The 14,970-nt window shown below is 51.1% G+C and overlaps 1 protein-coding gene across 1 annotated transcript in view; it reads right to left on the bottom strand.

Moving 5' to 3' along the window:
* Window positions 1-14,970, bottom strand: part of GMDS (GDP-mannose 4,6-dehydratase) — a 353,504-nt gene that overhangs the window by 70,026 nt on the left and 268,508 nt on the right. The window contains exon 9 of the mRNA XM_010853014.1: window positions 6,756-6,874. Within this exon, the coding sequence (XP_010851316.1) occupies window positions 6,756-6,874 (119 nt within the window). The remainder of the gene's footprint in view (window positions 1-6,755; window positions 6,875-14,970) is intronic.

The following is a 14,970-nucleotide window of genomic DNA, read 5'->3' on the forward strand; positions in this document are numbered from 1 at the left end:
GGGGTGGTGGGGCCGGGGCCAGGCCCAGGGAGGGGGCAGTGAAGCAGGGGCCAGGCTCGGGAGCGGGGGCGGTGGAGCAGGGGCCAGGCCTGGGGCCGCGCGTGGAGCCCCTCATCCGACGCCATGGCACACTGCGTGCTGAGAGTCCTGGGAGAGGGAGCCGGTGGCGACGGGGAAGGGGCCCTCCAGGCCCAGCTCCAGCTCGGTGTTTCCCTTGCCTGTCGCTGCCTGGCGTCTGACTGTTCGGAATCCGTTCCCAAGGAGGCATGGTTGGCCCGTCAGAAGGCCAGCTGCAGTGGGGCCGGCCCGGAGCGGTCCCGACTCTCCGGCCTGCTCCAGCTGAGATTGGAATGCTGCTCATGGGGCCCGGAGACGATCCAGGGAAGGAAATTGGAAAGAAAACAAACAATTGAATGCAACTTGCAGACAGCGTTCAGAGAGCCATCGTGATTTCATTATCTGGCCCTGAGAAGGAATTCTGTGTCTCAGCCATGCTGTGAGAGCGCGCATCGCTGGCGCTCTGTTCCCACGCCCGGCCACGCGGACTCGGGGCGCAGGTGGCCGCCGGGCAGGAGGCTCGGCTGGGGGCGCAGGGCGGTGCTCCGGTGTCTCGGGCCATCGGCACCTCACACCCGCTCTCTTCCTGGGAGATTCGGGAAAACGTTCTGGTTTTCGACACTCAAAGGTGATGCTGAATACCACTGAAGCCTCGGCTGGTGGTTTGGTCTGTCATCTGGAACGGCGTGGAGGCCCCTCCTGAGATCTGCCGTGGGTTCTAGCGAGACTACGCCGGGCCTTCCTGCCGCCTCTGGGGATGCGGACGCAGGCTGCAGCGGGGCTCCGAGGGACAGAGGGCACTCCCAGCTGGCAGTCCACGCGGCTCTGTTGTTCAAGTAGGATTTCGATACAGGGTCATCTTAAGAAGCGCTGGGTTAAACAACGCCACCCAGACTCCTCACTGGTGATTCTCCAGGAGGGGTTGTAACATCCAGATAAACTGGACACAGGCGCTCTTCTAAGGCATTTCCTCTCTGCAGAAGTCTCAGTGTGTGCAGGTCTGTTGTAGGTACTTTAAAAAAGGCGTTAGCCCAGGGGACCAGGGACAGAAGGCTGAACACAAGATGCCGTCTCCAAAGTGGGAGAACCGCACTGAATCCACAGGCTGATCCCAGGAGAGCTGCGCCTTCCCAGGCCCTGCAGCCACGGACACGGCGCACCTCCCCACTCGCGCCTTTCTGGTCTCTCCATCGATGTCTTTTAGGTTCCAGTGTGCACGTTCTTTCATGTACTTTATTAAGTTCATCTCTATTTCATTTTTCGGATTCTACTCTAAATGGTATTGTGCTTTTTTTTTTTTTAATTCAATTCCCTGTTGTTGAAGGGCAGTACACAGAAAGACAGTTGACTTCTGTAGGTAGCCCTTGTATCCTGTGATGCTGCTAAACGCACTTGTTAGTTTTCCTGGCTTTTTGGGTAATTACTTATGTTTCCTATGTACTCCATCAAGCTATCTGTGAATAAGATAGATACACATCTTTCTTTCATTCCTTTTTCTTTTTTTTCTTGTGGCTAAGATCCAGGACAATGTGGAAATGGTTTGACAAAAGCAGACAGCCTTGCCCTGAGCCCCACTTTTAGAAGAAAAGCATTCAGTGTCTCCACATTAACTATGATGTTAACTGTTGGTTTTTCTCAAACACCATTTATCAGCTTGAGGAAATTTCCTTCAATTTCTAGTGTGTTGAAATTAATTTTTAAAAATAATAGTTGTTAAATTTTATCAAATGTCTTTTCTGCCTCTATTGAAAAAAAATACGGCTTCTTTGTTTTCTTAATATGTTGAATTATGTTCATTTTCAAATGTTAAACCAACCTTGCATTCCTAGAATAAACCCCACTCTGCCGTGGTGTACCGACTTTTTATATATGGATCATTTCAATTTGCTAATATTCTGTTACTATTTTTGGTTTCTATGCTCACTGGAAATACTAGTCAGTATTTTTCTTTTCATGTAACATTTTTATTTTTAGCATCAGGGTAATATTGGCCTCATCAAATGAGTTAGGAAGTATTCTCTCTTCTAAGTGAGTGTTAGGAAGGAAGGGAGTGTTTTCTTTGTTAAACATTAAAAATTCAGGTCTTTAAATACACAGGGAACTACCACGGTTTATAGACCTTGAATCAGGTTTGCGACTTGTGTCTTTCATGCATGTGCCCATTTTCTCTAATTTGAAAAAGTCACTGGCAAAAATCTGTTCATAGTATTTCCGTACCATTCTGTCAACGTCTGGGGGACTTGTAGGGATGATAACTCTTTTTTTTCTACTATGTATAATTTGTCATCTGTTTTTTTCCTGGATAGAGGTTTATCCACGTTTTGGTTGTATGATTTTCCCCATTATTTTCCTGTTTTCTATTTCATTTATCTCTATTTTTATCTTTGTCGTTTCCTTCTTTCTGTTTGCGCTGGGTTTAACGTGCTGTTCTTTGTCAAGCTTAAGACGGAAGCTGGGCTAACTGGTTTGGGCTCTTTCTTGCGTTTTAACATCAGTGTTCACAGCCACACGCTGCTCTCTAAGCACTGCTTCGGCAGCGCCCCACACATTCTGGTAGGCTGCTTGCATTTTCATTTAATTCATAATCTATTCTGAATTCCCTTGGGATTTCCTTTTTTGACCTGTGAGTTATTGAGAAGCGTGTCAGGTGGTAAGCTCCAGAAATGCCAGTTAGGTCAAGGAAGTTTTCTTCTGTGTCTGCAGAGGCTTTGTCCACTTGCACTGCAGTTACAAAGACAGGCGTGCTGGCGTACACAGACACAGAGTTGTCTTTCTTCCTGTCGATTCTGTCGGTATTCTGGAGCACCTATAACTCGGTGTATATACATTTAAAATCGTTATGTCTTTATGAAGAATCAACCCCTTTAAAATACGAAAGGGCTCTTTATTCCTTCTAAGTAAATGAAGTCTATTTCATCCCATATAAATACAGCCACTCCAGTTTCCTTATGGGTAGTATCTGGATTTTTTTTTTATCTTTTTACTTTTAAGCTATCTATATGTTTATATATAAAATGTGTCTCATGTCAGTAGCATACTGCTTTTTTATCAAGTCCAACTTTATCGCTCTTTTGATTGGAGAAGCCCCGTCTGCTGTTTGCTCTCGCCCCTCTTTTCCAGCTTCTTTTAGATGAGTGGTTCCCTTGCATTTTGACTCCAGCGTTGGCTCGTGGCTATTTTTCATTTTGTTTCGTTTTAGTAGCTTCTCCAGAGTGTGCAGCACATGCTTTAACTAATTGCAGTCTGTCTTCAAATACTTTCATGCCAATCCCCATCTGGTGTCAGAATCTTACAGCAATGTGCCGACACAATGCTTCCGTCCCGTCCCCGCTCTCAGAGCTGCTGCTATTGTACAATTTATTTATATATATGTATTAGAAACCACACATGCATCGCTGTTATTTGTACTTTCAACAGTCAATTACTTTTCAAAGAAATTGTAAAGTGAGGGAAAAAACTTATATTTTCCCACATTTTGGCTACTTCTCCTGTTCTTCATTCTTCTGTTTTCCTTCCATCTAAATGTTTTGCTGGTGACGAACCCTCACCACCTCTGCCTATCTGGAAAGTCTTTAACTCTCCTCCATTTCCGAGATGGTGTCCCCGGGCACAGACCTCGAGGCTTAGGTTTCTTTCTGCAATTTAAGGATGCTGCTACAAGGTCTTCTTGCCTTGCATAGTTTCTGATACCAAAGCTTTCTTATTTTTGTTCCCCTCTACATAATTGTACTTTTAAAGTTTTCTCTTTAGCATTTATTTTCAGTAATTTGGGAAACTTGGGGCTGTTATTTAATTCTTTTCCTGTGCCCTCTCCCCACTTTTTCCCCAAGACTCTGATTATACACGTTAGGTTGTCTGATTTTGTCTCACAGGTTAATCAAATCAAACTCAGTTTTTTCCCTCCAGTCTGTTTCTTCCTGTGCTTCATTTTGGATTATTTCTAGTACAACATGTATAAGTTTACTAGCTTTTCTCCTGCAGTGTCTACTCTGTTCTCAATGCCAACAGTGAGGTTTCATTTCAGATACTTTATTTTTCATCTCTAAAGGTTGCATTTGGCTCTTATAAAAAATACATACATTTCCTTATCTCTCCTCACTATACTCATGTTTGTCTTAATACATTTGACCGTTGCAGTGGCTGCCTCACCTTCCCTGTGAGCTCATACCACTGTCTTCATAATTCGTCAGTCTGTTTTTGTTGATGGATTTTCCTCTTGGTTTTAGGTCATTTCCCGCTTGGTGACACTCCTGCTAATTTTTGGTTGAATGCTGAACGTTAAGAAAATTATGCGTCTGAGTCTAGACTTTACTGCCTTTCTTTGAAGAACACAGGGCTTTGCAGTGGTTGCAGGCTCAGTGACTTGTGAGCCCTGGAAGTCTGTGCGTCAGCTCCGCTGGCCTGGCCCTAGAGGAGCCTCCACTCAGGGTCACCCCACCTCCGAGCTCGGGCCTTCTGGGGACTCACTCCGTCCTCTGAGCGACAAGCGAGGTGGCTCGGTGGCGGCTGCAGCTCGCGAGCCTCCCGGCCTCAGGAACGCCCGAAGAAGCCTTCAGTCCCATGCCCGGGTAGTTTCCTGTCCAAGCCTGTGGAGTCTCCTCGTGTTTGGCAGGAGCTCAGCGGGATCCTGACGCACATTTCTGGAGCTCCTTTGCTTGCAGATGGCACCTTTCTAGAACCCGTCCACACCATCCACAGCCCCGGGCTCTGAGCCCTGACCCCCGTCTTCTCTGCAGGCGCGCCTCTTCCTCCCTCCCAGGTGGAGGCCATGCCTCCAGGAAGCCGGGTCCTGCAGGGCTCGCCTCGCTGGTTCCTTTCCTACCAGGGCCCACGGCCCTGCACTGCCGGTGCCGAAAGCTGTTCTATGTGTTTCATAGTCTCCTAGTTTTTCAAGGCAGAGGTTTAACCAAATTTCTGTTATTCCATCATAGTTAGAAGTGGAAGTCCTTTCTTATATTTTAAAACTAAACCTTGGGAAAATATTTGGCAGATCCTCAAGAAGTTAAACACAGAGTTACCATAAGACCCAGAAATTCTACTCTTTAGGCTTTTACCCCCAAAGAACTGAAAGCAGGGACTCAGATACTTGTATGTTCACAGCAGCACAGCTCACAATAGCTGAAGAGGAGCAACCCAGCTGTTACAACAGATAGATAAGCAACACGTGGTCCAACCGCACAATGGAATATTACTCAGCCTTAAAAAGGAGTGACATGCTGACGCAAGTTACAACAGGGACGGACCTTGAGGACATCAGGTCCAGTGAGACGAGCTCGTCACAGAAGGACAGAAACTGTCATTCCACTTACACGAGGTCCCTGGGGTCCTCCAACTCAGAGACTGAAGCAGAACTTTTGTTGCTGGGGCTGGGGGAGGGGTGGAGAGCAGGTGTTTAATGGAGACGGAGCTTCCGGGTGGGGAGGCGGGCGGGCTCTGGGGACGGTGCTGTTGGTCGCGACTGTGAGTGCACTTAATGCCACTGACTCGTGGCCCCAAACGACGGAAATGGGAGACCCTATGCCATACACGGGCTTCCCAGGTGGCGCTGGTGGTAAAGAACCCGCCCGCCAGTGCAGGAGACACAGGAAACATGGGGTTCGATCCCTGGGTTGGGAAGATCCCCTGGAGAAGGGCATGGCCACCCACTCCAGTATTCTCGCCTGGAGAATCCCACGGACAGAGGAGCCTGGTGAGCCACAGTCCAGGGGTCCCAGTGTCAGACACGACTGAGAGACCAGGCACGCATGCACGTTACACATACCCTCAACAAAACAATCACGGAAAAAGAGGCTTCCGTCTATAATGCTGCTGCTGCTGCTGCTGAGTCGCTTCAGTCGTGTCCGACCCCATACACGGCTGCCCCCTGGGGCTCCCCCGTCCCTGGGATTCTCCAGGTAAGAATACTGGAGTGGGTTGCCATTTCCTTCTCCAATGCATGAAACTGAAAGGTGAAAGTGAAGTCGTGTCTGACTCTTAGCGACCCCATGGACTGCAGCCTACCAGGCTCCTCCGTCCATGGGATTTTCCAGGCAAGAGTACTGGAGTGGGGTGTCATTGCCTTCTCTGTCTATAAGACTGCCCCTAAATCTTCCAACAAAAATCTGACTTCAAGATTTGTGTAATTAACAAGTGGATGAAGTGTGTGGATTGTTCTGGTATGAGGGGTAGTGCTGGCTGGGCTGAGGACCTCAGTGAGACCCACGAACTGGATGCTGCTCACAGCCCAGTGGGATCTCCTGGCCGCCCTGTGCCCACGCTCGACAGTGTCGCTGGTCACGGGGAAAGCACACGGAGTCCATGGGATGGGGCCTCGGGTCAGCAGCCCACTCTCAGTGCTTCAGAGAAAAAGGTTTTGCTGGTAGTATGTTTGAAATTGACCTGTAAATTTTTGTGGTTTCAAAAATTTTAAATATATAGTGAAAGTATTAAAAACAGAGACTGTATAATGTTCTCACATTGATCTGTTTAGAGGAATTAGTGACAGTAAAATCCCAGTAAAGCATGTATAAACCACGGTACAAAATTTGAAGTTAAAAAATTAAACAGCTTAAAATCATATTTAAAAATTAAAAAGATAAACTTCTGAAAGACTGAGCTTAGGCGGTGTCAGTGGGACAAAGCATCTGCTTCCTGCTCTAGAAGGGCAGGGGAGAGGCAGACTGCAGGCAGGTGGAGGGGCGCCCGTGGGGCCTACTCACACGATGGTCTTCCCGATGTGCAGAAACGACTTCTCCACGAACTCCCGCACGCTGTGGACCTCCCCCGTGGCGATGACGAAGTCCTCGGGCTCGTCCTTCTGCAGCATGAGCCACATGGCCTGAGGAGAGAGGCGGAGCGGGTGAGAGCTGCACGCTGCCCTCGAGACAGTCAGGGCAGCACGCGCACCCCCGCCGGGCCACGCCGACAACCCTCATACTGAGCCCCCAGGAAGCCCGACACACACACACATCCACGCAAGTGCGTAACTGAACCACCTTGCTGCACACCTGAAACCAAGAAAGTGGAAATCAACCTCAATAAAATGTTTTCATCACTCGCACCCACGTGTTTTTTTTAACTTATTAATTTATTTTAATTGGAGGCTAATTACTTTATAATATTGTGGGTTTTGCCATACACTGACATGAATCAGCCACGGGCGTACATGTGTCCCCCTGTCCCGAAGCCCCTTCCCACCTCCCTCCCCATCCCAACCCTCTGGGTTGTCCCACTGTACCAGGGATCCCCATTTTAAATAAAGTAGGTAAAAGCAGTAGGCGCCCCCTTAGAACACAGAGCCCATTGGCAGGGACACTCAACTTTTGCTTTCACATTGAAAGAGAACTGTTGGTTGGTGTCTCCCTGGCTGCTGTTAGACAAGCTGACAAATACATTTCTGAGGTCAACGGAGCAGCTAATTTTCTTTTAGAAGATGCAATCAACAAAGTTCAATTCTTCTTTATCCATCTGAATTTACGGTAGCCTTCTAAAAAATACAAAAGTGGTTATATCTCCTGTGCTCGAAATTTTTTCTCGCGACTATTTTGCATTTTGGGCCTACTTCCAGACTGTCTTCAATCGTATTTTTGTCCTACGGAAGAGGAGACTTCTGGCCGTTTCACATGCCGTGGCGCTGCAGCTCATGTGGCGGTAAGCGGGGTGATGGAGACAGCCCGCGTCAGGGACACGGTGAGACGCCAGATGAGGGCGTCCTGCAAGGACAGGGCTTTGTTCACGGCCACAGACTGCAGAAAGACCGGCGGTTTCATGCTGTATTATAGTTAATGAACTCAGCTGCAAGACTTTTTAAAATTTTATTTTTATTTATTTGGCTGCACTGTGTCTTATGTGAGACATGTGGGGTCTTTTCCCTGACCAAGGATCGAACCTGAGCCCCCCTGCATTAGGAGTTCAGAGTCTTAGCCACTGGAGCACAAGGGGAGTCCCAGTTGTAACACTTCAAAAATTTTATATGAGTTTTATTAATAATAGAGCTTGACCGGTTTTAAAAAGGCACAGAATGCAAGCTCTTCTCTTCGTCATGATGGCACGCCTGGCCTGGGAAGCTTGTGCTTCAGTGGCCCTCGCAGTGTCGGGGCTGGGGCCCTGCACCCTGGCTGTCCGCTCCTCGGGGGTGCCCTGCTCGTGGGCACCCGCGCAGGTCGGGCCCTCCTGGTGTCTCTTGCAGGAGCCTCCCAGCCTGCCTGCCTTCCTCCCGCAGACTGACGCAGCAGTCTCCTGGGTCTCCCTGGGGCGATGGCTCCCACGCTGACTTCACTGCAGCCACCTCCCCGATGAAGGGACCATCCTGCCTCCCAAACACATGAGCTGGGGCACAGATGCAGTGAGCACACACACGCGCGCACACACACTTTCTTCAAAATACTTTCAAAGTTTTTAGGAAAAATCAAATTATGCTTCTGGATAGAATTTCTATTTGAACGTTTTTCTGAGGGATTAGTGTATACACTTAAGTGTGTTTTACTCAAATTTCCATTCTAAAAATAACATTTCAAATGGGTCTTTCAGGACTGCTCAGCTTATTTTATTTCTTTTGAACACTATGTTGGGGCTCAAATGGTTTTGAAAAAAATCATATTTTGAATCATGTGAAAGAAAGTGAGGACAGATAAAAACAAAAGGAGAGCACATGGTGACTGGCCGGGGCTGGGCCACGTGAAGCGTGGGTACCGGCCCTGGGGCGGGCTCGTCCCCGCCGGGAACCCGGGGTCACCAGGAGCCTGTCCCTTCGCTGGACCGAACGCCAAGAATCTGCCCTCTTCTTTTCCAGCAGACCGTCCGCGGCCTCTGACCTGCCAACGTCTAGGCATTTCCTGTGAAGTTCATACTGTCCCAGACTGCAGTCTGGGAATGGGAAGGGAAAGGATATACAACTCCAGATTTATTTGTTATTCCTGAGCAGTTTACTGGTCTTAACAGAGGGAAAGGGCTTTGTCTGAACTTCCACTGAGCATAGCGGATGGTCCTTGACTGGTGACGGGGGCCGGGTGACACCCGGGTCAGCGGGCGAGCGAGCTCATGTCTGGAGTGGCCGCGGTCAGCGCTCTGCCCCCAGGTCGCGGCGGGCAGCCCACAGGGATGCTCGCCCAGCCCGACACAAGGGCCCCTGAGTGGGAAGCGATGGCCCGGCCTCTGCACACAGCTGGGCACGGTGACCTGGTCCACTTCTCCCTGGACAGACGGTGCGGCTGAGCAGGGCCCACCTCCACGTGCCTTCCTGATCACGGGCAGGAGGGGTGACCCGTGATCGGCCCGCGGCTTCCGACACAGAAATGCTCCAGAGGGGACAGGCTTCAGACATCAGGGTCCAGCCCCATCTCTCCAGGTACGAGGGGCCCCATGAGGATACAACAGACGTACCCACGTCCTCACACACTCATCACCTCCGCCCTGACCTGATCACCAGGGCAGATGAAAACCTCGCCTGCTTCTCACGTTTTCACCTGTCCCACGGGGAGGAAAGACGCCAGTGCAGGGGCGCACCGAGGCTGGAAATTCCTCCGCAGAGAACCGTCCCTTGATGGCAAATGGACCCTTCAGCTGTCCAGCCTCATCTCATGGCACATGGAGTCGGGGAGACCTGACCCAGGTCACTAACATCGGAGGGCCAAGTCTAGATGGTTATAGATATTCGCTCCATCTGGAAGTGTGTTTTCTTATAACCATACAATTAACCTAGCTGTTTTACAAATCTGATTACAGAAGTCAAAATAAAACTTTGATTTAAAAAATTTTCAAAAAAAAAAAAGAACCCTAAAGCCCTCCTCTCCCATGCCTGCTTGTTGGATGTTCGGGTCACAGACGCGTAAGTCCGGGGAGGGGCCCCGCCTCCCTGGGCGCGGGGCTCGGGCGGCTCCCACTGGGCCAGTGGAGAACAGCCACAGTGCACCGCTGGCCAGCGGCCCGATTCCGCACACGCCCTTCAGAGCGCGGGGTGTGTTTGTCTCCAGAACCTGGGTTCGGCGGTTGCTTCCACCTCGCCGTTAACCTCCGGCTTGGTATCCAAGCCACGGACACTTATTAACTGAGCTGTCATCCGTGAATAACGAGATGTGTTAATCAAGGTTCTGTTTAACTCTGTCCAGTGGACTGCTGCGTCTCAGCCTTGTGCCTGTGTGGTGTGCTTCACGGGCCCCCGTCATGGAAACGGTCTAAACATACACACATGCTTACAAATACACACGCATGTACACACATACATACACACATATACATAAAACAGCGGAGAAAGCCCGCAAACTATTTCTACTGAAAATCAGAGTCATTTGAGAAATGGAGATAAAATTCCCCGTAGAGTGTTCTAAGTGTGGAACTAGGCACATGCATTTTCTTTAAGTTCATTCAGTAGCTGTCTCCTTGACGACAGCCTGGTGTTCTTAGCTTGAATCAGGACGTCGAGGAGTCCTGGGCAAGGCTGGGTCTTATGTTTGTGGGACCCACAGCGGGAGGTTGAAGGCTACCCCAGGGTCGGGGGAGCACCCCTTACTCTGACATAGTTGGGGAACAAATACAACTACGTTGAGAAAATCATTTGGCATAAAATCAAAACCTCAATCTAGTAATTTCTTCATGGGCAAAAATACTGAGGCTTGTCGAGTCCTTTGATTAAGGGCCTTTTAGACATTTTAAAGATACAAACTTACTAGACAGGAAAAAAATCATTAGATCATAAATTAAAAAAAAAACCCAAAATAATAGAACAAACTTAGAAGGCTCTCTAGCTCTCGCTACGAACGGTCATTCAACACTGGTACCGACGCTCTGAAATGGACTGGGCCAGCCACACCCACGGACCTGCGAGGTCCGAGGCGGGGGAACCACAGCCTGGTCGCCCTAGTCCTAGGGAATCACTCTGACCCGGTGTGTCTGGAGCGCCGTCTGCTCTCTGTACACACAGAGCCAGGTAGCACGGCCGTTCCTCCTCTGCTCTCCGCGGACGCTCCGTCTCTGTTTTCCCGGGCGCAGCACCACGCGCGTGTGGGGCCTCTCCTCCTCTCAGGTCTGCTGCGTGCTGCCCGGTCACATTCATGCTTGTTCTTTTCCACATTCTTTTATCTGATTTCCTTTTGCTTGTTCCTTTGATTGTTTCTAATAACATTTATTTAAATTTTCTTTCTAGTGTGGCTGCAACATCGTGAGTGATTTTCTCTTGTCCACGCTGTTCCTGACTACTTCAGCTCAGCTCTTTCATTCATTTCATTTCATTTATTTCCTTCAAGTGTGGAATCTGCAAACATTTCCTTAAAGGGCCAGAGAGTAAACACTTGAGGTTTCTGAGCCACAGGCTGAACCACAAGCACTCAGCTCTGCGGCCGGAGCTCCGAAGGGCCACGACAGCTCAGGGACAGCCTGTGCGGCTGCACTGCTACAGAACCAGCGCCTGGCCCACCGACGCTTACCTGTCCACCTTGGCTTCTAGCAAACAGAACCGGACTGTGCTGCCTGTAGTTCCTCTGGATCCTGGTATTTTCCTCTGACACTGCTGCTTGCGGTCAGCGTGCATGCCTGCCTGCGTGTGGGGCCCTCGTATTCCCCGGCAACCCCGTCCCCAGGCCACTCCCCTTTCCCACTGTTATTATTTGCTGCAGAACCGCATGAGGAAGAGCCGAAAAGCACAGGGTGGGCCTGCTGCCCCCTCAAGGTTCTCCCCAGACACTCTCTCCAGAACCACCACACTCCCCACTGGGGCACACTTCCCCTCTCTTCCCAGCATCGGGCTGGGGAGCGCGGCCACTGGGCAGCCTGGCCGCAAATCAGTCTGCATCCTCGGCCCGGAGGCCCAGCCTGACAGGGAACCTGGTGTCTCCTGCAGCAAACAGTGGGCACTGACTGGACGTTCTCTAGCCCTCCGTAACCCTCATGGCAGAAAGTGGAGAAGAACTAAGGAGCCTCTTAATGAAACAGAAAGAAGAGAGCAAAAAAGTTGGCTTAAAACTCAACATTCAAAAGATGAAGATCATGGCATCCAGTCCCATCACTTCATGGCAAATAGTTGGGGAAACAATGGCAACAGTGACAGGCTTTATTTTCTTGGCTCCAAAATCATTGCAGATGGTGACTGCAGCCATGAAATTCAAAGACACTTGCTCCTTGGAAGAAAGGGTATGGCCAACCTAGCCAGCATATTAAAAAGCAGAGACATTACTTTGCCAGCAAAGGTCCATCTAGTCAAAGCTATGGTTTTTCCAGTAGACAGGTACAGATGTGACAGTTGGATTATAAAGAAAGCCAAGCTCCGAAGAATTGATGCTTTTGAACTGTGGTGTTGAAGAAGATTCTTGAGAAGACCTCAGACTGCAAGGAGATCCAACCAGTCAACCCTAAAGGAGATCAGTCCTGAATGTTCATTGGAAGGACTGTTGCTGAAGCTGAAGCTCCAGTCCTCTGGCCACCTGATGCGAAGAGCTGACTCACTGGAAAAGACCTGATGCTGGGAAAGACTGAAGGTGGAAGGAGAAGGGGACGACAGAGGATGAGATGGTTAGATGGCGTTACCGACTCAATGGACATGAGTTTGAGTAAACCCCGGGAGCTGGTGATGGACAGGGAGGCCTGGCGTGCTGCACTGCATGGGGTCGCGAAGAGTCGGACTCGACTGAGCGATTGAACTGAACTGAACCATACGTAATATCATTCTGTGGGGCTTTTAGGATTGAAGACTAAGCTGAGCAAATTCTAGAGCCAGACATGCATGCCCAGCACAGCATACTCGGAGTGGGTGCATCAGGTTACGTGACCATGTAAACAGTGTAAGAAAGAACCACGACGGAAGATGCAAAACTAACAATGGCACCCTGGCCTCAAGCTGCTCAGGACTCAGAGTTCGGCAGCAGGACTGGGGCGGCGGCTGCGCCCTGCTCCCGGGCTGCGGGCCAAGTGGCCTGACCGCCTGGTCCTCGCGCTGGACACACCCGCTCTCCTGCACCTGCCCTGCCTCCGTGGCCTCCCGGCCAGTCTGCCCCCACCTCCTCAGAAAACAGAAGCTGCAAGGCCTCCTCTGGCCTTGTGAGGCCTTGGCCTGGAGTGACCCAGTGTCCCCCCACTCTGTGGACAGGCTCAGCCCAATCCCAACAAAGGGGAAACACCGCCGTGAGAAGTCAAGTCGCACAGTGAGAGGCGCTCGGGGTGAGAGGGCGGTCCTGTGATGACCGGAGCTTCAGCTAGTGGGTCAGCACCGCAGTGGAATTCCGTGCTTGCCTTTAACAGCAGCATGGCAGCCTCTGCCGCCGCGTCTCTGCTCAGCACTGTTTGCCTTTAACACCCTGTCAGGCCCCCGAGAGGGACAGGAGCCCGGGAGTCAGGCTTGGCGGCCCAGCCCAGGCTCCCGGACTGTCACAACACGCTTCCCAGAAGTGCTGCTTCCTGGAGCCCAGCCGCCTACCTGGACCAGGTGCTTCCAATTACCTGCTCCCACGCGCATGGCCTGTGAGCCACCCAAACCCGCTCCTGGCTCAGCGGGGCCGCCAGGAGCTGTGGGCTCGGGGCAGGAAGTGACTCCACACCCATGGCCACCTGCCGGCCGCCCCGGCTGCCCGTGGCTCCCTCGCAGAAGCCAGCCCTGACTTCCTGGTGACCTTCCCCTCCAGCCTGTCCTGACCACCTGGCCCTGCCCCTCGGCTGACTCTGACCTCTGGAATCCAGCTTCTGGGCTGGTCCTGGGCGCCCACGAATGGCAGGCGTGAGTCTCACCACCCCAATAACCATTGTCACTGGTAAATAAACCCATAAACACATCAGGGTATGTGCACTAGGGAAATACAGATTGTACTTTCTTTACAAGCTCAGTTTCCTTAAAACAGTGCTGCCCCAACAGCAGTATGATACAAGCCACACATGCAACTTAGGTTTTTCTATGAGCTACAATGAAAAAGGTGGGAAAAGTGAAGCTTGTTTCAATGTCTTAGAATGCCCCACGCGGCACCTTGTCATTTCAGCACAGAACACCCTCAAGGTATTTCACGCTACTTGTCCACGCAGGGCCCTGGCACTCCTACTGTGGTCACAGCACCCCTGAGTTCAGACAGGCACCCCTCACATGCTCAGGCCTGGTGGGCGCCTGCTGGGCATAGGCGGCAGAGCCGTCCCGGGGGAGGAGAGCTGAGTGGGCAGCGCCTCGTCCTGCTGCTCTGCCTGCAGGCCCAGGAGGTGGCCGCCCCGTTGGCGGCACAGCTGCAGGACTGACCTCTCGTCCCTCCCTCATCACGGCCTCCACGCCGCCTGCCTCTTCCTGGAGTGACCTCACCGGTGAAGACAGACCTTGAAAAGTCGTCCCATAGCTCCTGGCTGATGACCGTTAAACACGTGAAAGCTTGCGTCGTGACTGTCAGATGGGCAGCAATTCCCTCCCCACCCACCCCGTGGGGACAGTGGGGAGTGAAGACCCAGAGGACTCTGATAGGCACGATGGCGCTGAGCGCTCAGAGAGAAGGCTGGCTGCTCGAAGCAAATCTGGGTGCCTCAGAGTCACCCAGAAGGGGCCTGTGCACCCTGTGGGCCTCCACCAGCCCCCGTGAGGCTGACCCCGCAGCCTGAACACCTCTACTTTAACAGGTTCCAGGGAGGTTGCCAGCGCCAGTGTGGGAACCACAAGGAGAATCCAGGCTTGTTGAGGGGCTCAGACGCGGAGTCAGATCACCTGGGTTAGACCCCCATTCCAGGAATCACTGGGTAACTTTTCAAAAGTTGCCTAATCTTCCAGCACTTCAGAAAAATGAGAATAAATGGTGCTGGCCTCAGAGGGCTGCTTTTAGGATTAAATTAGTTAATATCCCTGGTGGCTCAGCTGGTAAAGAATCTGCCTGCAATGTGGGAGACCTGGGTTTGAGCCCTTGGTTGGGAAGATCCCCTGGTGAAGGGAAAGGCTACCCACTCCAGTATTCTGACCTGGAGAATTACATGGACTGTATAGTCCGT

This window comes from Bison bison, unplaced genomic scaffold (assembly GCF_000754665.1).
Source record: "Bison bison bison isolate TAMUID 2011002044 unplaced genomic scaffold, Bison_UMD1.0 scf7180017864321, whole genome shotgun sequence".
Classification (NCBI taxonomy): Eukaryota; Metazoa; Chordata; class Mammalia; order Artiodactyla; family Bovidae; genus Bison; species Bison bison.